General features: G+C 42.6%; 1 protein-coding gene across 8 annotated transcripts in view; it reads right to left on the bottom strand.

Annotated features, from left to right (window-relative positions):
- The window catches only part of MAPKAPK2 (MAPK activated protein kinase 2), a 767,506-nt gene that overhangs the window by 64,589 nt on the left and 679,458 nt on the right, over window positions 1-23,459 (bottom strand). The window contains exon 1 of one of the 8 annotated variants that reach the window (XM_056557990.1): window positions 2,881-3,477. The exons of the other annotated variants lie outside the window; for them this stretch is intronic. Coding sequence (XP_056413965.1) covers window positions 2,881-3,090 — 210 coding nt within the window. The 5' untranslated portion in view covers window positions 3,091-3,477. Of the gene's footprint in view, window positions 1-2,880; window positions 3,478-23,459 lie in introns of those variants that run through there. 8 annotated transcript variants of the gene reach the window in all.

Below are 23,459 nucleotides of genomic sequence, written 5' to 3' on the forward strand. Positions count from 1 at the left end.
CCAACCTGCGGACCTCCAGATGTTGCAAAACTACAACTCCCAGCATGCCCGGACAGCCGTTGGCTGTCCGGGCATGCTGGGAATTGTAGTTTTGCAACATCTGGAGGTCCGCAGGTTGGAGACCACTGTCCTATAGGACACGTGCTACAGTAAGGAAACTGACCCTATCATGGGACAGCACCTACACAATATATTTCAGGCAATGTCATTTAGTCAGTTTACCCCCCTAAAGGTTATTTCAGAACTCGGTAACCTCGTGTTATACATCCTGTCATTATAGTATCACGTCCCCTATGCAATATCCACTTCCTTCTCCCAACCACATTACAACGTCCACTGTGTGTAAAGGGGAAATAACCGAATTTATAGCAGTGGGTGACACCCCTCCTGCCAGCACCAGACACACGGCCAGAGGTCTGGAGCTTGTCGCCCTCACAGATACGGAGCAGGATCCCCAATAATCTGGGGCTTGTCACCGTCACATACAAGGACTCTGGCCACAGACACTAGCCAGGCCCCTATGACAAGTTTCACCTCAGACCCCGATACCAGAGATACCGGTCCACCACATATCTTCATCTCATAAACCTTAGTCCCTAGTCCACCATGTATCTGGATACTACTATAACAGAGACCGCCCTGTGCACTATAAATCTAGACCTCACCCTACAACCAGAAATATCAGCCCTCATACAAATACCTGCCTTGGCACACTATATATCTATATCTCAAACTAATACCACAGATAGAGATGAGCGAATTTACAGTAAATTCGATTCGGCACGAACTTCTCGGCTCAGCAGTTGATGACTTATCCGGCATAAATTAGTTCAGCTTTCAGGTGCTCCGGTGGGCTGGAAAAGGTGGATACAGTCCTAGGAGACTATTTCCTAGGACTGTATCCACCTTTTCCAGCCCACCGGAGCACCTGAAGGCTGAACTAATTTACGCAGGAAAAGTCATAAACTGCCGAGCCGAGAAGTTCGTGACGAATCGAATTTACTGTAAATTTGCTCATCTCTAACCACACAGCCTTGGCCCAACATGAATCTGGATTTGATACTACTATCCCACATACCAGCCCGGCCCCCCCAAATATCTGGTTTTCATCTAACTACTACCACAGATATCAGCCCTTGTAAGGTCCCTTTCACACTGCCGGTATGCCCCGTAAAGCTCTTTTTTTCCACCAGTTTGACGGCCATAATGTTGACGGGTCATAACGGCCAAAAAGAGGTCCCAATGGAGCCCATTATAGTCAATGACACGAATATCTCAAAAAGAGGCAAAAGTGGTCTTATGAGGCGCTGCTTAGGAGATCACAAAATGGAGAGACTCAAGCCAGCACAGGACAAGTGATTTTTATTTGCAAAAAGGACAACGCGTTTCGGCGCATACAAAGTGCCTTCCTCAGGTCCAAACTTACAACAGCACTCTTCCAATGCTGATGGGTGCAAGAGATGCTGGTAAGCATTCTATCACACATCTGGATCTCACAATACTGGTACACCATAAACCTGAATCCCATCTACCACCAATACAGGCCTGGTCCACCATGTATCTGGATCTCATGCTACCACCACAGATCCTATCCCTGGTCCACCATGTATCTGGATCTCATGCTACCACCACAGATCCTATCCCTGATCCACCATCTATCTGGATCTCATACTACCACCACAGATCCTATCCCTGATCCACCATGTATCTGGATCTCATACTGCCACCACAGATCCTATCCCTGATCCACCATCTCTCTGGATCTCATACTACCACCACAGATCCTATCCCTGGTCCCCCATCTCTCTGGATCTCATACTACCACCACAGATCCTATCCCTGGTCCACCATCTCTCTGGATCTCATACTACCACCACAGATCCTATCCCTGGTCCACCATCTCTCTGGATCTCATACTACCACCACAGATCCTATCCCTGGTCCACCATCTCTCTGGATCTCATACTACCACCACAGATCCTATCCCTGGTCCACCATCTCTCTGGATCTCATACTGCCACCACAGATCCTATCCCTGATCCACCATCTATCTGGATCTCATACTACCACCACAGATCCTATCCCTGATCCACCATCTATCTGGATCTCATACTGCCACCACAGATCCTATCCCTGATCCACCATCTATCTGGATCTCATACTACCACCACAGATCCTATCCCTGATCCACCATCTATCTGGATCTCATACTACCACCACAGATCCTATCCCTGGTCCGCCATCTATCTGGATCTCATGCTACCACCATAGATCCTATTCCTGATCCACCATCTGGATCTCATACTACCACCACAGATCCTATCCCTGGTCCACCATCTCTCTGGATCTCATACTACCACCACAGATCCTATCCCTGATCCACCATCTATCTGGATCTCATACTACCACCACAGATCCTATCCCTGGTCCGCCATCTATCTGGATCTCATACTACCACCACAGATCCTATCCCTGGTCCGCCATCTATCTGGATCTCATACTACCACCACAGATCCTATTCCTGATCCACCATCTGGATCTCATACTACCACCACAGATCCTATCCCTGGTCCACCATCTCTCTGGATCTCATACTACCACCACAGATCCTATCCCTGGTCCACCATCTATCTGGATCTCATACTACCACCACAGATCCTATCCCTGGTCCACCAACTCTCTGGATCTCATAATACTTCCACAGATGTCAGTCTTATACCCAGGTGCCCGTTCACCCACAGCGTTTTGGGGACACCAAGAATTCCACAGTAGGTGGCACTGCCAAGAAGGATCCTCATAACCAGCCTTAAGGTGGTGACATGAATGGTCAGGAGGATCATCTGCTCCCATTGTCACCAGGCCGCTGCCCCCTCCATTTACCTTCAGAGCAAACTTGTCCCCGGTCTTCTTGCTGAAGATCTCCAGCACCTTGCCGTTGATGCCCAGCCCCAGCACCTGGTTGGTGACCTTGTAGTCATCGGTGATGGCGTTCTTCTTTACGGTCAGGGGAGACTTGTACTGTGGCGGCGGCGGTTGCTGTTGAGGCGGCTGCTGAGGGGGGTTAAGGAAGGGGTGTCCCGGATTCATCATCCTGGAGCCTGCGCTATCCGGTACACGACTAGTACTGAACCCGAAGGAACCAACCACAAGCCCTACCGGGGATACACCGTCCCGAGCGATCCTTCCGAGAACAATCACAACATGGAGAGCGTACGAGAAGACCGAGTGACGGCCCCTAAGAATCTCTGACCGGACAGACGGGTGGAGGAGGGGCCCTCAGACCTTCACACTACACGGCTTCTATAACCGCCGGTCTCCGCTCCCTGGACACCCCTAGACGGCTTAACCCAAGACACCCGCACGGCTCCGGCTCCAGCGCCGCTCGGTACTGACTTCTGTTTAGAACGTTGAGCAGCGCTACAAAACGTTCCAGCGCCGGATCACTTCCACTGTGACGTCACAGCCTCGCATTCGACTTCGGCGCCGCTCTTAAAAGGGCAACTGCTCTTCTTAAAGCGGCAACAACAGAAAGGAAACAGTGATTGGGATGAGGTACTGCAGAAAGCTAGGGCTGCAGTCACACAACGCGTTTTTTTCCGAAACTATGTATCTTCAACTGTTGCAAAACTACAACTCCCAGCATGCCTGGACAGCCGAAGGCTGTCCAGGCATGCTGGGAGTTGTAGTTTTGCAACAACTGGTGGTAGGTACACTGTTTGGCAAACACTGACAGTTTCTACAAATTTATACTTAAAAATCATATAAAATCGTATATATCTAGACTCGACTCATATTAACAAACTATCCTGTTTTGGTTTTGGTTTTTTAGTTTCTATTCAAAAACGGATTTAAACTGTATCCTTTTTATTTTAATAGTACTGTCTATGTGGGTGGGTTCACACCACAATTTTTCTATACAGTTTTTGGATACGTTTAAAAAAAAAAAAAAAAAAAAAAACATGCAACCGTACAGCAAACCGTGGCCATAGACTTTCCATTCAAAACCGTATGCACCATATTGTATACGATTGTCTCCGTTTTTCAAACCACACGGTTTTTTCCTTTTTTTTTCTGGACAGAAAACCGTGGCCTACCACGGTTATTGGTCCGGGTGGAAAACCGTATTGACCCGTATACGTTTTTTTTAAACATGGGAGTCAATGGGAACCGTACAGAACTGTATGTGCGTACGGTTCCATCCAATTTTCACCATATGGTTTTTTACTTTCCACATTTTTTTTCTTGGAATTTCAATCAAACAAGTGAAACTTTATTCATAATGGAGTGAAAAGTTCAAAACGTATACTTTTTTTTTCTTAAGAAACGGATGCAACCGGACATCATTTTTCAAACCATATACAGATAAAAATTTGTACACACGTTTTGATACAGTTTAGTCAGGTTTTGAGGAATCCGTTTTTTTTTATCAAAAACCTGATACAGGAACCGTATAGCAAAATCGTGGTGTGAACCCACCCTAAGGCTATTTTCACATTGCCGTTGCTCTGTCATTTTTACGGCGCGCAATGGGCAACAGTAGGTCCTGATGGACCCCAATATAGTCAATGGGGTCCGTCAGGCGTCGCTGTTTTTCAGCAGGAGTAGGGGGAGAAAAAGACGACGCAAGCAGTATTTTTTGACATAGCCTTAAAAGATTGAGAAACATAAAAACATATGATCTTTTTAACCCCTTAGGGTAGGGTCACATGTGCCGTATTTTGCTGTGTATTTGCTGCTACATATTTTCCTACCCATTGAAGTCAATGGGTAGCGAAATCGGCACTTATGACCCTACCCTAAAAGTGTACCTGTTGTTTGCAAAAATCATAACACTTTTCATTTTTCATTTACAGACCCATATAAGGACTTGTTTATAGTGCAACCAATTTTACTTTTTAATGGCATCACTTGTTTTGACACTAAATCTATGATGATAAGAAAAACTGTGCGGAGAAACTGAAAAATAACGTCATTTCGCAAATGTTCTGCGCAGTGCACTTTTCAGTAAAAATGAAACAATATATTCTGTAGGACCGTACGATTACGATGATACCAAAATTATATAGGTTTTGTTTTACTATTTAACATCAATGTATAACTTTTTGTAAGAAAATGAGTATGTATAAATTTGTCCTCTTCTGATCCCTTTAACACTTTTTTTATATATATATGGCACTGTATTAGGGCTCAGTTTTTTGTACCATGATCTGTAGTTTTTATTGGTACCATTTTTGTTTTGATGGAAATTTTTGATCGCTTTTTATTAATTTTTTTCCAGTATATAAAGTGACCAAACATCAGCAATTCTATTTTTTTTACGTTTATGCCATTCACCGTGCTGTTTAATTAATGTTATATTTTAATAGTTCAGATATTTACGCATGGAGCGATACCACATGTGTTTATGGTTTTTTTTTGTTTCACATTTAATTCACTATTTTTTGTCTCTATAGGGGACTTTTACATGCAATCTTTCAAATGCATACACCGAACAATGCTGTCCAATAGAACAGCATTTATCAGTGTAATCAGGGCTCCATTACTACAGGCTTTTTATAGCACTTTTATCTCAGCATTTAAAGGGTTAAAGGGGTACTCCGGTGCTAAGACATCTTATCCCCTATCCAAAGGATAGGGGATAAGATGCCTGACCGCAGGGGGCCCGCCGCTGGGGACCCCCGTGATCTTCCATGCTGCACCCCGTTAGAATCAGCCCCCGGAGCGTGTTCGCTCCGGGTCTGATTACTAGCGATCACAGGGACGGAGCATAGTGACGTCACGGCTCCGCCCCCTCAATGCAAGCCTATGGAGGGTTGCATTGAGGGGCTTGCATTGAGGGGGCGGAGCGTGACATCACACAGGGGTGGAGCTTGCATTGAGGGGCGGAGCGTGACATCACATGGGTGCGGGGCTTGCATTTAGGGGCGGAGCATGACATCACACGGGGCAGAGCCGTAACGTCACTATGCTCCGTCCATGTGATCGCTAGTAATCAGACCCGGAGCGAGCACGCTCCGGGGGCTGATTCTAACGGGGTGCGGCGTGGAAGATCGCAGGGCTATGTAAGGCTATGTTCTGTGTGGAATTCCACATTCAAATTCTGCACGGAAATGCCGCTGTAGTAGAGTCCCGTTGCATTGAACAGGATTCTACTGCGCTGTGTACACGGGGGAATTACCATGCCAAATGTTTCGGTCACATAAATTCTGAATTCCATGTCCGCAGAAAGATTGAACCTGTTTATTCTTTTTGCGGACTCCGCATGGAATGCATACCGGTCCTAGCGCATATTATGCCGGCACCCACAGTTTGCGAAATGTCTGCACTGTGATTTTCTGCGAGATGTAAACATGACCTAAATTTGCCAGGACATTCCTGAATGTCCCGTCAGAGTCTGAAGCAGCGCAGCTATAGAAGAGCAGAGGGTCCTCCAGAGAATTACAACTCCCAGCATGCCTTGCCTTTGGCTGTCCAGGAATGCTGGGAGTTGTAGTTTTGCAAAACCTGGAGGCACCCTGGTTGGGAAACACTGATATACACAGTGCTCAGTGAGCATTGTGTATGCAGCTCAGCAGGAGCCATAAGGCTTCTTGTCCTGGCGATCATGTGATCACTGGGTACCGGGTATCCTGCAGGAATTGCTGGGTCTTAGGAGACCCAGGTTAGCGCTGCAGTGAGTGTTGGAGGTTATATGCCCCTGTACCTGAGCTAATATGTCAGCACATGTTATTTAAAAATCCCCCAAAAAGTGTTTTAAAATTATTACCCGTAAAATAAAAAATATATAAAATGAAAACAAAATAAATACATTTAAAACAAATAGAGTGCCCAAATCACAGCTTCTGGCCTTCCCCCCAATACACATCCTATAAATGAATACAATTATAACAGAAAGGCAACAAAATTTAGAATTGTAGCAGCACCTTGGGCAATTGAAAAATATTTAAAAAAATGTATGGACAATTATTTCTTCGTTCGTTTTTTATATACGCCCAAGATGGAGGCAGCCATCCCTCCATACATCCACTAAAAACTGATTTGCATATTCATTGTTCACAGTATGCTGCTGTATGTTTTGTGTGTTTGCAGCCATGTAGGAAAGCACATATACATTTATGCAAACACTAAATTTGACTGCACTCGGATATAAAGCAATGGAAATACCAGAATGCAGCTGTTACAGTTCAAATACATTTGCAAAATAAATAAATAAATAAAGAAGTGCACACTCAGTAGTATAGTGATAATAATAAAAATAGCACATGTGGAAGGAACAATAGATGTGAATATCCCACCATGGTAAGTTCTGACAGGAAGGGAGGTTATGATTAGTAATCTTAAGAAGATAAAACCAAAGCATGTAGCACCAATGTAAGTCAACATCAATCCTACACAACACAGTGCTATATATATATATATATATATATATATATATATATATATATATACAGCTCTGAAAAATTTACCATTTCAAATGTATCAGTTTCTCTGCTTTTCCTATTCATAGAGTGAAGTAAAAATAATATTTGATCTGATTTCGTACATTTGCCCACTGACAAAGAAATGATCAGTCCATAATTTAATGGTAGGTTTATTTAACCAGTGGGAGATGGAATAACAACAAACAAATCCAGTAAGTTATGAATTGAAATAAGTATTTGATCCCCTTAAGTATTTGATCCCCTATCAGTCAGCAAGACTTCTGGCACCCAGGTGTCTTTTATAAAGGTAACAAATTTAGATAAGGAGCACTCTCTTAAAGGGATTGCTTCTTATCTCAGCTTGTTATCTGCATAATAGATACCTGTCCACAGAAGTCACCTAGAAGTCAACAATCAAATTCCGAACTCTTCCACATGGCCAAGACCAAAGAGCTGTCCAAGGATGTCAGGGACAAGATTGTAGACCTACACAAGGCTGGAATGGGCAACAATGGGCTGAATTGTTTACAACAGTTGGTGCAATTATTTGCAAATGGAAGAAACATAAAATAACTGTCAATCTCCCTCTGTTGGGGGCTCCATGTAAGATCTCACCTTGTGAAGATTTAATATCATGAGAACGGTGAGGAATCAGCCCAGAACTACACAGTAAGAACAATTCTCAGAGTTGGGGAATATTGTCAGAGCAGAAGAAAGCAAGTGTTCTGCCAGGATAACCATGTACATGGCTTGATTCATGCGCTCTTCACAAATTTTGCCCGATTCCAGCCTTACTGAAGCGTCCCCAGATCATCACATATCCTTCACCAATTTCATAGTGGGTGTAAAGGCCTACAAGCCGAAGAGCTAGAGTTATGAGCGTAAATGTTGGCACCCCTGAAATTTTTCAAGAAAGTGAAGAATTTCTCACAGAAAAGGATTGCAGTAACACATGTTTTGCTATACACATGTTTATTCCCTTTGTGTGTACTGGAACTAAACCAAAAAATGGAGGAAAAAAAGCAAATTGGACATAATGTCACACCAAACTCCAAAAATGGTCTGGACAAAATTATTGGCACCCTTTCAAAATTGTAGGAAAATAAGATTGTTTCAAGCATGAGATGCTCCTTTAAACTCACCTGGGGCAAGTAACAGGTGTGGGCAATACTGTATAAAAATCATACCTGAAAGCAGATAAAAAGGAGAGATGTTCACTTAGTCTTTACATTGTGTGTCTGTGTGGGCCACACTAAGCATGGACAACAAAAAGAGGAGAAGAGAACTGTCTGAGGACTTGAGAACCAAAAATTTTGAAAAATATCAACAATCTCAAGGTTACAAGTCCATCTCCAGATATCTAGATTTGCCTTTGTCTGCAGTGCGCAACATTATCAAGAAGTTTGCAACCCATGGCACTGTAGCTAATCTCCCTGGGCGTGGATGGAAGAGAAAAATTGCTGAAAGGTGTCAACGCAGGATAGTCCGGATAGTGGATAAGCAGCCCCAAACAAGTTCCAAAGATATTCAAGAGTTCCTACAGGCTCAGGGAGCATCAATGTCAGCATGAACTATTCGTCGACATTTAAATGAAATAAACTCTATGGCAGGAGACCCAGGAGACATAAAAAAGCAAGACTACATTTTGCTAAAATTAACTAAAATTAAGTAAGCCAAAATCCTTCTGGGAAAACATCTTGTGGACAGATGAGACCAAGATAGAGCCTTTTGGTAAAGCACATCATTCTACTGTTTACCGAAATCGGAATGAGGCCTACAAAGAAAAGAACACAGTACCTAAAGTGAAATATGTTGGAGGGTCAATGATGTTTTGGGGTTGTTTTGCTGCCTCTGGCACTGGGTGCCTTGAATGTGTGCAAGGCATCATGAAATCTGAGGATTACCAATGGATTTTGGGTCGCACTGTACAGCTCAGTGTCAGAAAGCTGGGTTCATGTCCGAGGTCTTGTGTCTTTCAGCAGGACACTGACCCTAAACATATGTCAAAAAGCACTCAGAAATGGATTGCAACAAAGCGCTGGAGAGTTCTGAAGTGGCCAGCAATGAGTGCAGATCTAAATCCCATTGAACACCTGTGGAGAGATCTTAAAATTGCTGTTGGGAAAAGGCGCCCTTCCAATAAGAGAGACCTGGAACAGTTTGCAAAGGTAGAGCGGTCCAACATTCCGGCTGAGAGGTTTAAGAAGCTTATTGATGGTTATAGGAAGCGACTGATTTCAGTTATTTTTTCCAAAGGGTGTGCAACCTAATATTAAGTTAAGGGTGCCAATAATTTTGTACAGACCATTTTGGGAGTTTGGGGTGATATTACGGTATGTCCAATTTGCTTTTTTTTCCCCTCCCTTTTTTGGTTTAGTTCCACAAAGGGAATAAACATGTGTATAGCAAAACATGTGTTACTACAATCCTTTTCTGTGAGATATACTTCATTTTCTTGAAAAATGTCAGGGGTGCCAACATTTACTGCCTTGACTGTATGTATCTTCCTATAATGTGCAGGTTCAATATGTCACATTCTCTTTGTGAATGTCATTTATTTTTTCATGTAATTGCTTGTTTTGTACATTCCTGGAGAATATTACACTTATATTTATAGATACCCAATAACAGACACAGAAACACATAAGGATCAAATGGTGCATATTATATTGCACACATGTGTCCATATAACTTTTACAGTTACATAGATACATTTGTGCAATATAATATGCACCATTTGATCCTTTTTTTCTAATTTATATCTGTGTGGAACCCCGCTCCAGTGAGTCTTTGCAGTCTGATTGTTGCAGCTCTTTTTAGATGTGTTTTATTGTATTGTGTGTTTTTGTCTAATAAAACTTGTCAATTTTTGCATGAATATGTGTTTCAGTGTCTGATGTTGGGTATTTATTATTACATGCGTATTCAGACACTGCACCTTTTCTATAGGTTATGATTAAGCCCATTATTTTGGTTACACCTATATTTATATGTTATTGGTTGAAATTAGATGCTTAACATTATGACATCTCGTGCAGTAGCTCCACACTGTCTTTGTATATTGTACACTTATATCTGTTAGGCTGGTTTCACACTATGAGCATTCATCCGTTATAAAACATCCGTTTTCTGTTTAAAAATGGATGTATAATAACGGATGAAATAACGGGTGCTAACGGATGAATAATGTCCATCAAAATAACAAGCATATTTATCCGTTAAGACCCGATATAACATCCCTCATGTACGGCCGTTTTAACACCTCTGCCTACAGACTCCCATAGCCGGGACTACTACTACTCCCATCATGGAACATACTTGTTTCCATGATGGGAGTAGTAGATTCCCGGCTGCAGGAGTCTGTCTGTGGCTGGGGAGGCTACTTTAGTGTTTGTACTACTACCCCCATAATGGAACCGAATCTGTTCGCTGATGGGGGTTGTAGTACAGGGACTGAGGGATTGATCGCACTGGGTCTCACTTCTGAGACCTGATGCAATCAGAAGTTATTAAGCAGGGGAGGGGGCGGTATGCTCCGCAATCCTGCGATGTATCGTGTGTTTAAACTTTCATTTTTAAATCCCCCGCTTTAACACTATAAGGTTGTTTCGTTAAAACATCCGTTATAAACGTCTGTTAGAAAAGCCTTAAAAAAGGATGTTAAACGGCCGTTACAAAATCCCATTCAAGTCTATGGTATTTTTTGGTTATCCGTTATGACCCGTTATAACCTGTCATGAATAACGGCCGTTAGTTGTGACGGGAGAAATAACGGCACATGCACAAATTTTTCTTCTGTCACAAGAAACGGGTAAATTAACGGCTGTTATTTTTAACATTGAAGTTTATGGCAAACGGATGAGCCTTTGTGTTATCTGTTTGCACCTGGTTTATAATATCCACTATTACTTCTGAGCATGCTCAGAAGAGGTGACATCAGCAGACTCCTGCAGTGCTGAGGGACTACTACTATTCCCATCATGGAACAGACTTGTTTCCATGATGGGAGTTGTATTTCCCGAGCAGCAGGAGTCTGCCAGTGGCTGGGGAGGCTATATTAGTGTTTGTACTATTACCCTCATCATGGAACAGACTCTGTTACATAATGTGGGTTGTAGTACAGGGGCTGAGGGCTTGATCGCACCGGGTCTCACTTCTGAGACCCCATGCAATCAGAAGTTATTAAGCAGGGGAGCGGGCGGCATGCTCCGCAACCCTGCGATATATCATGTTTTTACTTTCATTTTTAAATCCCCCGCGGGGAGCCCTGAATGGTTGGTACTGAGGAGCCATTCAGGGCTACTGGCGGGGTTTTTAAAATGAACATTGTGAGTGGCAGTGGGGCCCATATGTATATTGAAAGCGCTGTGGGGGGGGGGGGGTAAGATATATAGCGCTGCGGGGGGGGCGGGGACAGATATATAACCTATATATCTAGCATTTATAATAAGCCATCCGCAGCACATTAATAATGATATGACCCCCGCCAGCGCATTAATAAAGAAATGACCGCCACCGGCGCATTAATAAAGATATGACCCCCGATGGTGCATTAACCCCTTAACGACGAAGGACGTATATATACGTCCTCCGCCGGCTCCCGCGATATGCCGCGGGGTCACACAGTCGCGTCATATCGGGTCGGTTCCGGTGGCTATCAATGGCCGGGACCCGTGGCTAATACAGGACATCACCGATCGCGGTGCCCTGTATTAACCCTTCAGACACGGGGATCAAAGCTGACCGCCGCGTCTGAAGTGAAAGTGAAAGTATCCCGGCTGCTCAGTTGGGCTGTTCGGGACAGCCGCGGTGAAATCGCAGCGTCCCAAACATCTTACAGGAAACCGGAAGGGCCCTTACCTGCCTCCTCGGTGTTCGATCGGCAAATGACTGCTCCGTGCCTGAGATCCAGGCAGGAGCAGTCAAGCACAGATAACACTGATCACAGGCGTGTTAATACACGCCAGTGATCTGTGTAAAAGATCAGTGTGTGCATTGTTATAGGTCCCTATGGGAGCTATAACCCTGCAAAAAAAAAGTTAAAAGAAAGTGTTAATAAAGGTCATTGAACCCCTTCCCTAATAAAAGTTTGAATCACCCCCTTTTCCCATAAAAAAAATAAAACACCGCGTGCGTAAATTTCCGAACTATAAAAATATATTGTTAATTAAACTGCACGGTCAATGGCGTACACGTAAAAAAATTCCAAAGTGCAAAAAAAGCCAATTTTTGGTCACTTTTTATACCATTAAAAAATGAATAAAAAGTTATCAAAAAGTCCGATCAAAACTAAAATGGTACCGATAAAAACTTCAGATCACAGCACAAAAAACTGAGCCCTCATACTGCCCTGTACTTGCAAAAATAAAAAAGTTATAGGGGTCAGAAGATGACATTTTTAAACGTATACATTTTCCTGCATGTAGTTATGATTTTTTCCAGAAGTACGACAAAATCAAACCTATATAAGTAGGGTATCATTTTAATCGTATGGACCTACAGAATAATGATAAGGTGTCATTTTTACCGAAATATGCACTGCGTAGAAACGGAAGCCCCCAAAATTTACAAAATGGCATTTTTTCTTTGATTTTGTCGCACAATGATTTTTTTTCCGTTTCGCCGTGAATTTTTGGGTAAAATGACTAATGCTACTGCAAAGTAGAATTGGTGACGCAAAAAATAAGACATAATATGGATTTTTAGGTGAAAAATTGAAAGGGTTGTGATTTTTAAAAGGTAAGGAGGAAAAAACGAAAGTGCAAAAACTGAAAAACCCTGCGTCCTTAAGGGGTTAATAAAGATATGACCCCCCCCGCTGGCGCATTTATAAATATATAACCCCCGCAGGGGGGAACATTATAAATGCGCTGTGGGGGTATATATTTATAAATGAGCCAGCAGGGGTTCATATCTTTATTAATGCACTGGTGGGGGTCATATCTTTATTAATGCACCTGCGGGGGGGGGGGGGCATTTCATTTTTAATGCGCCGGCAGGGGTCATATCTTTCTTAATGTGCCAGCGGGGGTCATATTTTATTAATGCGCCAGCGGGGGGGGTCATATGTTTTTTAATGCACCGACGGGGGGGAGGTCATATCTTTATGAATGCGCCGGCGGAGGTCATATCTTTATTAATGCGCTGCGGGGGGCATATTATAAATGTGCTGGGGGGCTACATATATAGGCTACATGTCTACCCCCCCTGCAGCGCTCTATATCTTGCCCCCCACAGCGCTTTTGCTATGCATATGGCCCCTGCTGCCACTCACAATGTTCATTTAAAAAAACCTCTATGAGCCCTGATTGGCTCGTTGGTACCGGCCATTTAGGGCTCCCTGCGGGGGATTTAAAAATGAAAGTAAAAACACGATACATCACAGGGTTGCGGAGCATCCCGCCCGCTCCCCTGCTTAATAACTTCTGATCGCATGGGGTCTCAGAAGTGAGACCTGGTGCGATCAATATCGTAGCCTCTGTACTACAACCCCCATCATGTAACAGAGTATGTTCCATGATGGGGGTAGTAGTACAAACACTAATGTAGCCTCCCAAGGCACCGGCAGACTCCCGCAGCCGAGGAATTACTACTCCCATCATAGAAACAAGATCATAGAAACATCTGTTTCATGATGGGAGTGATAGTAGTCCCTCAGCACTTCAGGAGTCTGCTGATGTCACCTCTTCTGAACATGCTCAGAAGTAATAACGGATATTATAAACCAGGTGCAAACGGATGACATAAAGGCTCATCTGTCAGCCATAGACTTCAATGTTAAAAATAACAGCCGTTAATTTACCTGTTTGTAGTGACGGAAGAAAAATTTGGGCATGTGCTGTTTTTTCTTCCGTCACAACTAATGTCTGTTATTCATGACGGACTATAACGGGTCATAACAGTAAATCAAAGAATCCCATAGACTTGATTGGATTTTGTAACGGCCGTTTAACATCCGTTTTAAGGCTTTTCTAATGGACGTTTATAACGGATCTTTTAACGGAACAACCTTATAGTGTGAAAGAGGCCTTATTGAGGCAGCATCTGCACTGCATGGGTGCATTGTTTACCCTTTACCTCAATTTAACTCTTTGTATATTTGTGCTGATGCATTTACCTGAGGAATATATTGGTTGTTCAATAATTAAGACATTTTTTACACTTACAATTGACATCTTATCTGGTTGGCATTGTGCTCATACTAATTTGACTCCGACCACCATGACAACTTCTTCCAGCCATAACTTATCTCTTCAGCATCTGCAGGACAAACATCTTAGACTACACATTTTCCAGTGCCCTCCCCACCTCTACACAATCTTCCCATCTACAGGCCCCCAAACTGTAATAATGCCCCTCTTGGTGTCCTGCACAGTAAAAGTGGGTAGAATAGTAGTTCCCCTATTAGTTATAAAAAGTTTTTCATAATGGCAGTGCCTCTTTAACCTTACTTAAAGGGGTAATTCGGTGGAAAACTTTTTTTTTTTTTTTTTTTTTATCAACTGGTGCCAGAAAGTTAAACAGATTTGTAAATGACTTCTATTAAAAAATGTTGATCCTTCCAGTACTTATCAGCTGCCATATGATCCACAGGTAGTTCTTTTCTTTTTGAATTTCCTTTCTGCCTGACCACAGTGCTCCCTGCTGAAACCTCTTTCCATTTTAGGAACTGTCCAGAGTAGGAGCAAACCCCCATAGAAAACCTATCCTGCTCTGGACAGTTCCTAAAATGGACACAGGTGTCAGCAGAGAGCACTGTGCTCAGACAGAAAGGAAATTCAAAAAAGAAAATAACTTCCTATGGATCATAACAGCAGCTGATAAGTACTGGAAGGATTAAGATTTTTTTTAATAGAAGTCATTTACAAATCTGTTTAACTTTCAGGCACCAGTTGATGTTTTCCAGTGGAGTACCCCTTTAAGACCTTTTTCCGGTTTGGCTAAAAATACTGAACAAAATACTACATGTGAACCCAACCTTACATCATAACTAAAAGTGACCATACACCTTCAGTAGCTGGCAGCTGAAAATTCAAAATGGGTCAATCAACTTTTCACTATTGTGTATCAGAGCCTTTAAAACTGACTTAAAGGGGAACTCCGGCAGAAAAAATAAGTTTTCAAAGCAGCTGGTGCAAGAAAGTAAAAAAAATGTGTAAATCACTTCTATTTAAAAATCTTAACCCTTCTAGTACTTATCAGCTACTGTATACTACAGAGACATTTGTGAAGTTCTTCCCAGCCTGACAACAGTTCTCTCTGCTGACACCTCTGTCCATGTCAGGAACTGTCCAGAGCAGGAGAGGTTTTCTATGGGGGTAGGCTTCTAATCTGCACAGTTCCTGAGACGAACAGAGGTGTCAGCAGAGAGTACTGTTGTCAGACAGAAAAGAAATTCACAAATTTCTCTGTTTTATACAGCAGCTAATAAGTATTGGAAGGATTAAGATTTTTCAATAGAAGTAATTTACAAATCTAACTTTTAGGCACCAGTTGATTTGAAAACATTTGTTTTCTACTTATTTCCACCGGAGTACCCCTTTAAAGGAGTAGTATCATGCTGAAAAAACTTATCCCCTAACCAAAGAATAGGGGATAGGTTTTAGATCGCGTGGTGGCGACCACTGGAACCCCCTGAGATCTCCTTACGGAGCCCCCTCCATATATCTCTATCTGCATGAGGTCAGACCCCTCCGCAATGCAAAAGTTATCCCCTATCCTTTGAATTGGAGATACGTTTTTCAGCGTAATATATCTCCTTTAAATTACGATGATGCGGTCAAACAAGCTCTTTCAATGCTGGGAATGACTATATTGTAAGCAGCTTGGACATCACAGCCTATTGACTTCACAAATATATTTAGGAAGAACATTTTATATTGTATTAACTGTACACCTTTCCTCAATGGCACCCTGCTCCCTGCGTCCCTCATTCTACCCATATAGTGAGACCCTCTTGCTGTCATATTTGGGTTTGGTCAGTACTTAAGGTTGGTAGCAATGTATGCAACTATGTAATTTAGAGCCATTACCTCGGGGCTTGACAAATTTGTTATGAATCTAGGAACCAGAAAAAAAAGTTAGGAGACAGGATGCCACACGTCTTGTCACTAGGCAACATGACCTTATATGACACCATATAATCAGTCAGTAGTGTCTCCTCATCTCCCTGTGTATCACAGTCATTAGTGTCCCCTCATCTTCCTGTGTATCACATTCATTAGTATCCCCTCATCTTCCTGTGTATCACAGTCATTAGTGTCCCCTCATCTTCCTGTGTATCACATTCATTAGTGTCCCCTCATCTTCCTGTGTATCACAGTCATTAGTATCCCCTCATCTTCCTGTGTATCACAGTCATTAGTGTCCCCTCATCTTCCTGTGTATCACAGTCATTAGTGACAGCAGAGGAAGGCTAAGTGCCGAAACGCGTCCTGTGACTTGGATATACAATAAATACCAATTGCTTGCATCAGTGAGTGCTGGGACCTCCTTTATTATATTACAGTACTCTTTTCCTCGTGCACCACCACTTTTCAGATAGTGCCGACCATTGCTCTATTAGTGTCACCTCATCTCCCCGTGTCCCTGTCATTAGTGTTCCCTCATCTCCCCGTGTCTCCCCCCCGTGTGTCAGTTTTTACTGCCTCCTCATTTCCCTCCTATGTGTCACAGTCATTACCGTCCCCTCAATCCTGTTTTGCAGTCACAACACACCAACACACACACTGACCTACATCCAGTCAGCTCAGCTGTTTACCTGCCACAATCCACCGTTCCCCAGCTTCTGTGCACAGACAATTATTTTGTCTCCTACTTCCTCCTGTAATATAATTACTTAAAACATTTGCTGTGCCACAAGCTTGCCTTCACCTGCCTTATTCCCGGCTCATACTGTATGTCCTACTTCGTATGTAGGCCATGTGCGCAGGCAGTCCTTAACCACACTATTTATTTGCAGCAAAAAGCTACACACAAGCCACAAAAACATTAAAACCACAGCATGCTACAAATTCATTTTTAAATTGGAACTGATGAAATGGAAGTTGAAATAAATTCATGTATAACAATCATAGCCTATATTTCTCCTGGGAACATTAAAACTATTCTACTTTTATTATGTCCAGATTTCTCCTCCATCTCTTTCCCCACTCCTTAAGGGTCAAACAGGTCATTTTTCTGCAGTGATGTGAAGGTAGTCTTGAAGCTGGTGGAGACATGTATTCATGTTGACTAGCTTTGACACAATGGGAACACAAGACTTGTGTTTTATACACCGGCCTTGAGAAAACCCCAGCAAGTGTACAATGTGCCCGATTTATCTAGAGGCACACGTCTCTTGATAAACCCAGCTGTAGCTTTGGCTGCCCCATGTGCCTCTCTGGAATCTACACAAGCTACAATTTACGCTTGTGTGCGGGTTTACGTTCTAGTAAATCTGCCCAGTACCCTTTTTTTGCCTCTATCACATATATTTATTATAAAAACATCACTTATCATTAGCTCACAGTGTTAGAAATCTTCTCAGGGGAAGAGAAGTCCCTCCCTTGTGGTGGTGGGGGGTGATTGGTGTGTCTGCTCATGCAGTCTTGTCCATAAGTCATCTCTTGTCCATGACTAATGGACATGCTGCTGCTGCTGCAGGACTGGTTAGTTTCCCTGTAGGTATGGGGACCCCTAGTGGTGGGATTTTTAGGAGCCATTTCTTTATTAAATATTCAAAATGTATTAAACAACCATATAACAAAAGATATCTAACCTCTTAAGGACCAAGGGCATACATGTGGCCCCCCTCCTGCAGTTTGAAGAGTGCTCACAAGCCCAGTTGCTTGCAGCAGCCAGGATCCACGGTTAATGCCGGACATCGCCGATCTGGCCAATGCCCAGCATTACCCTCAGGATTAACCCTAAATGCGGGATTTAACATTGCTGGTTAACTTAGGCAGTCGCAGAGTCCTGATCAGCTGCATATGGAAGGCGGAAAGGCCCTTACCTGCTTCCATGCCATCCGATTGGTCCTATGATGCCCCAGCTAGAGCAGCAGAGCACAGATTACACTGATCAATGCTGAGCCAATGCTCAGCATTAAACAGTGTACACAAGATTACATGTTATAGCCTCCTATGGGGGCAAAAAAAAAAAGGAAAAAGAGATAAAAGTGAATTAACCCCTTCCCTAATAAAAGTTTGAATCACCCTCTTTTCCCATTTTGTAAATAAAATAACATAAACAAAAAAAAAAGTCAGAAGAGGACAATTTTTATCATGCTAATTTTGGTGCCTGAGCAAGTCTGCTTTGTACTTGTAAACCTGGACATACATAAGTGTTTAAGATGTTCTTTAACTACTGTTGGAGCATTCGGATGTCATAAAGCCCCACCCCAACTAACCAGAGGGAAGAGCCAATTCCAAAGTGATTTAATAGTCCAGTGCATTTAGTACTGTACAAGCATACCTAATATGTGAATACACCAAGTTATTATGACTATTTAACTTCATGTCAACATGTTGTGCAATGCTGGGTGCGGAATGTATCACATCAGTCTCTGCTGTAATGATAATAGATTGAGGATTTACATTGCTAGCAATGTACAAGTGTACACAGCGCATGGTCCTAGGACAGTGAGTACTGTGGACACTGCTTGTATATCATTGTCCATCTGGAGCTGTTTGTTTACTGCTGTCACTGGGGAGACTGATTCCAAAGTAGAACCAGTAGCAAAGTGCCAGGATCTAAATATAGAAAGAAAGAATGTTGGTGCAAGGTTGCAATCGTGGGTATGCCCATGTCTCACGTATCTGAAGAAAGGGAACACCAGACTTTTTATTCTCACTCGTCAATATTTTGGCTCAGATAGAAGCTTTTATGCAGGAAAATTCAAGAAAATTCCAGCTCACCTGCTAAGTCTCGGGCAGGGATCCCCACCCAGACTCTCCGTTTCCAAACGATAATAAAAAACTAAATGGTCCAGTACTTGAAGAAACTGCAGCTTTATTGTTAGATCCTCTTTACAAAAAGCATGGAACAACTTCAACACTTCACAAAGTCTGACACATCTTGATGCTTTTTGAGCGAATGCGCTCTTTGTCTTTTGACAAAGAGTGCATGCGTTTAAAACGCGTCAAGATGTGTCAGACTTTGTGAAGTGTTGAAGTTGTTCCATGCTGTTTATGTGTTGGATCGTTTCTTTTTTTCTTATCAGAAGCTTTTATGAACCTGAAGAAGAGACATGTCTGTTACATAGTTCCTAGATATATCAGTGTTATTACCCTAATGGTAGATTAGTAATATTTATTATCGGTGTCATGTGGTTTGGATACAGTTTTAGTAATAATCCGTATATCATTAAATGAGGATCAATGGTGTTGTTGCCGGAAATTCTCTTATCTTACTTGAATGAAAATCACCTGAAGGTAAATACTCAAACAACAACGAGTCCAAAGGGTAAAAAAAAAAAGGATAGGAGTGTGATAAGGTTTTATTAAGACTTAGGTAACATTCACACATATCGTATCTGCTGCGGAGTCCATGCTGTTAAATCAATACAAATAAATTGTTAAACACAGCATGAAATCTGCAGCAGATTTGCAGCGGATACAGTATGTGTGAATTTACCCTTTAAAGGGGTAGTCCAGTGGTGAAAACTTATCCCCTATCCTAAGGATAGGGGATAAGTTTGAGATCGCGGGGGGTCCGACCGCTGGGGCCCCCTGCGATCTCTCTGTACGGGGCCCCGGCTCTCCGCCGAGATAGCGGGTGTCGACCCCCGCACGAGGCGGCGGCCGACACGCCCCCTCAATACATCTCTATGGCAGAGCCGGAGATTGCCGAAGGCAGCGCTTCGGCTCTGCCATAGAGTTGTATTGAGGGGGCGTGTCGGCCGCCGCCTCGTGCGGAGGTCGACACGCCCCCTTCCAGCGGGCTGTCGGGGCTCCGTACAGGAGATCGCGGGGGGCCCCAGCGGTCGGACCCCCCGCGATCTGCAACTTATCCCCTATCCTTAGGATAGGGGATAAGTTGCTCACCACTGAATCACCACTGGACTACTCCTTTAAGGCTTTGTTCGCACAGTCTATTTTCAGGCGTATATAAAAAAAAAAAACTGAAGGATTTTTTCCATCTGTAATGTTAAATGTCTAGAAAAATAGTGTGGTTGTTGACCACCCCATTTGGAAATGTTTTAATCCATAAATTTACCTAAATAAGGTAATAATCACAACTCCATGGCAGCTGTAATTGGGTTTAAATATGTTTAACCGTTCATGTAACCAGACAAAAAAAGCGCTGCATGCATGATTTTTATAGACTGGGGAAGAACATTGCTAAAGCCAATGATTGGCCAAGCGGCGCTGTGATGTGATGCCTGCAGCTCTGTGAAGTGCTGCTGCCGCTAAGACTGACCACTGATACTAAAGGCTACGAGGGAGCCAGGGAGGTAAGTAGAAGCTTTTTTTGTTTTATAAGGCCAGACTGGTCATATAAGTTGAATACAAATTTTCACTGGTCAACCCCTTTAAAGTTAATGTGGTCTCTCGGGCTCAGTTAGTAACCATTATGCAGCAGACCATCCAGCTCTGTTTTACAGGTCTGTACAGAGGCCCAAACAAAGCCACAAGGCAAATATGAACCTAGTCTAAGAATGATTCCACTATAAGAAGAGAATATTGGTGTTTGGCATGTTTACTAACAGCTTATTGCACCGCTGAAGAGACACATTTTAATGTGAATGCATTTTGAAAGCTTTGCACCGATTATATGTGATAATAAATTACCCATATAGATTGTTTAAAGGGATTGAGCTGTAGCACTGTGACTCTTAGATATATGAATGCCGGAGGCAGATCAAATATTAAAGGGGTATTCCAGGATTTTTTTTTATTTGACTATGCTACAGGGGCTGTGTAGTTCATAATATAGTGTCTGTACCTGTGTGTGATGGTTTTATCACAATTCTTATGTGATTTTCACCCCACTATTTATTTTTAACAGCATACAAAATGACTGTTGTCTCAGATTTTTCCCAGCTTGCAATATGGCCGAGACCTGACTCACTAGTCAGCTGAAGACAGGGAGCCTGTCTGCTTCAATGGGTGGAGGGATCGCTTGGTGGGAGAAAGATCAATTGCAACTAATGCAACAGCTGTATGCACCCTGATTGAAAACCACAGGTCTTTTGTTTCAATGAGTGGGGTGGCTGATGTGTGGGAGGGAGGAAAAGGGAATTGTGGGATTTGTAGTCAAAAAAAGAAAAGTCAAACAGGAAATACAAGTTCACAAAAAGCTAGCCACAGTGTTATGGTAATCTCACAACATAGCCATTTAGCCCCAAGACAAGCGCAGATCCTTCCTAAGCATGTCCATTACTGCCTGCCAAGTACGTGCTAAAATAACCTTATGGTGGAGGATAACCCCTTTAATATTATGGATCATGTAAGGTGCTTTTTAACAGATATGTATAGAAAGATCCTAAGAGAACTCATAGAACTAAATCATCAAGCCTGGTGTCCTTTAAGTAGTATTCAAACATTATGTTCTCATTGAGTGTAACCAAGTTCATTTGAGTCATCAAATTACACCTGGCATCCATCTCATTCATATTGCCTTACCACTGTGTACCTGGGACAGGGAAGACAGGGAAACATTACTAGTGTTCTAAATGTTCTTTTCTGCAGTCTGTGCCATCCTTTCTCATTGGTAAAATACTATTAACAGAGGAAGCATGCCTGCATTTAAGAAAGTATCAAAGGCTTCATGTTCGTGTTGTACATCTGGTAGCTTCTTATTCAGGAACCACATACAGACACTTGCTTATTCTTCCAGATCAGTTTAATGAGTACTAATGATTCAGGCATTATTCTTGATTGTATCCATTGTTTTAATACTTTTTACATTTTTAAGGTTCACTCACCTAGACAATGAATCACATGCTGTATTGTGTTCTCTTCTCCATAACATTCTGTAGAATGCATTGTTTTTCTCATTGAGCAGTTTCTTTATTTGATCCTTTTTATTGTTCTAGATAGGTTGTTTTTCATTCATTCTCCAAATAATGAGCTACTGCATAGGATATACCCCATTGCAAAACTGTTATTAAAGCAATTCAGCTGTGAAAGAAGCCAATCTTCAGAGGGACCGAGCGCCGGACTGCAGGTATGTATATTAATTATAGACCCCGCATTGGTCTCCTGTTCACCTGCACTATAACCTGGTATATTGGGTTTAATGTGGATGAATGGGTGACTGTTTTCCTTTAATGGGAGTATGTCATCAGTTTTCTGGTCCCTGAACTATGGACAGCATCAAATCCCAACAGGCTCCTCACTGACAACTAATGCTCAAGTGTTTTAGAGCAAAAGCTAGTTTTAAACTGAGCCATGGCATGGAGGAAGTGTCCAGGGCGTGGTCTTCCTGGCTCCCCTGCCCCCATAGTGGCCAGCTTGGCATGATTGATAGGTCTTTCCCTATACAGAAAGCAGGGAGAGACCTGTCAATAAATCAAAATGAATCTGGAGTGAGATGCCAGGTAGACCGCTTCCCAGACACTTTTCTCAGTGCCACAGCTTGGTCTAGTTTTTCTGTGAATCGCCATAGTGTTTTAGACTTCATGTGGTTGAAGTATACAGTAGGCATAGGGTTTGTTCACACTATGGAAATTCAGAAATGAATTTCCTTGCTGAAAATTAATGGATCCGCAATCTTCCTGTATGGAGCAGATCTGATCTGCCTGCAGAGCTTATGGTATGGACATAAGCGCTGTCCCATTGACAGACAGGACTTCTCTGTCAGATTCCAATAGAAGATTGAACATGTTCAATCTTCTAACTGAAAACGAATTACTCGTCGGAAGTTCCATGACGGGACTTGTGAACAGTGAAGCAGAATCCTATTGAGAACAATGGGAGGCTGCTTCAAGCTAAATTTTTGTAGTGTGAACAAACCCTTAAACTGTCTTATTTTGCTTACAGGAGGTAACTGTCACAGCCAACTGTTACCTCTTTCAACTTCATAAAATGACTTAAAATTTGGCGAGCTAATTGG

This window comes from Hyla sarda, chromosome 2, assembly GCF_029499605.1.
Source record: "Hyla sarda isolate aHylSar1 chromosome 2, aHylSar1.hap1, whole genome shotgun sequence".
Lineage (NCBI taxonomy): Eukaryota > Metazoa > Chordata > Amphibia > Anura > Hylidae > Hyla > Hyla sarda.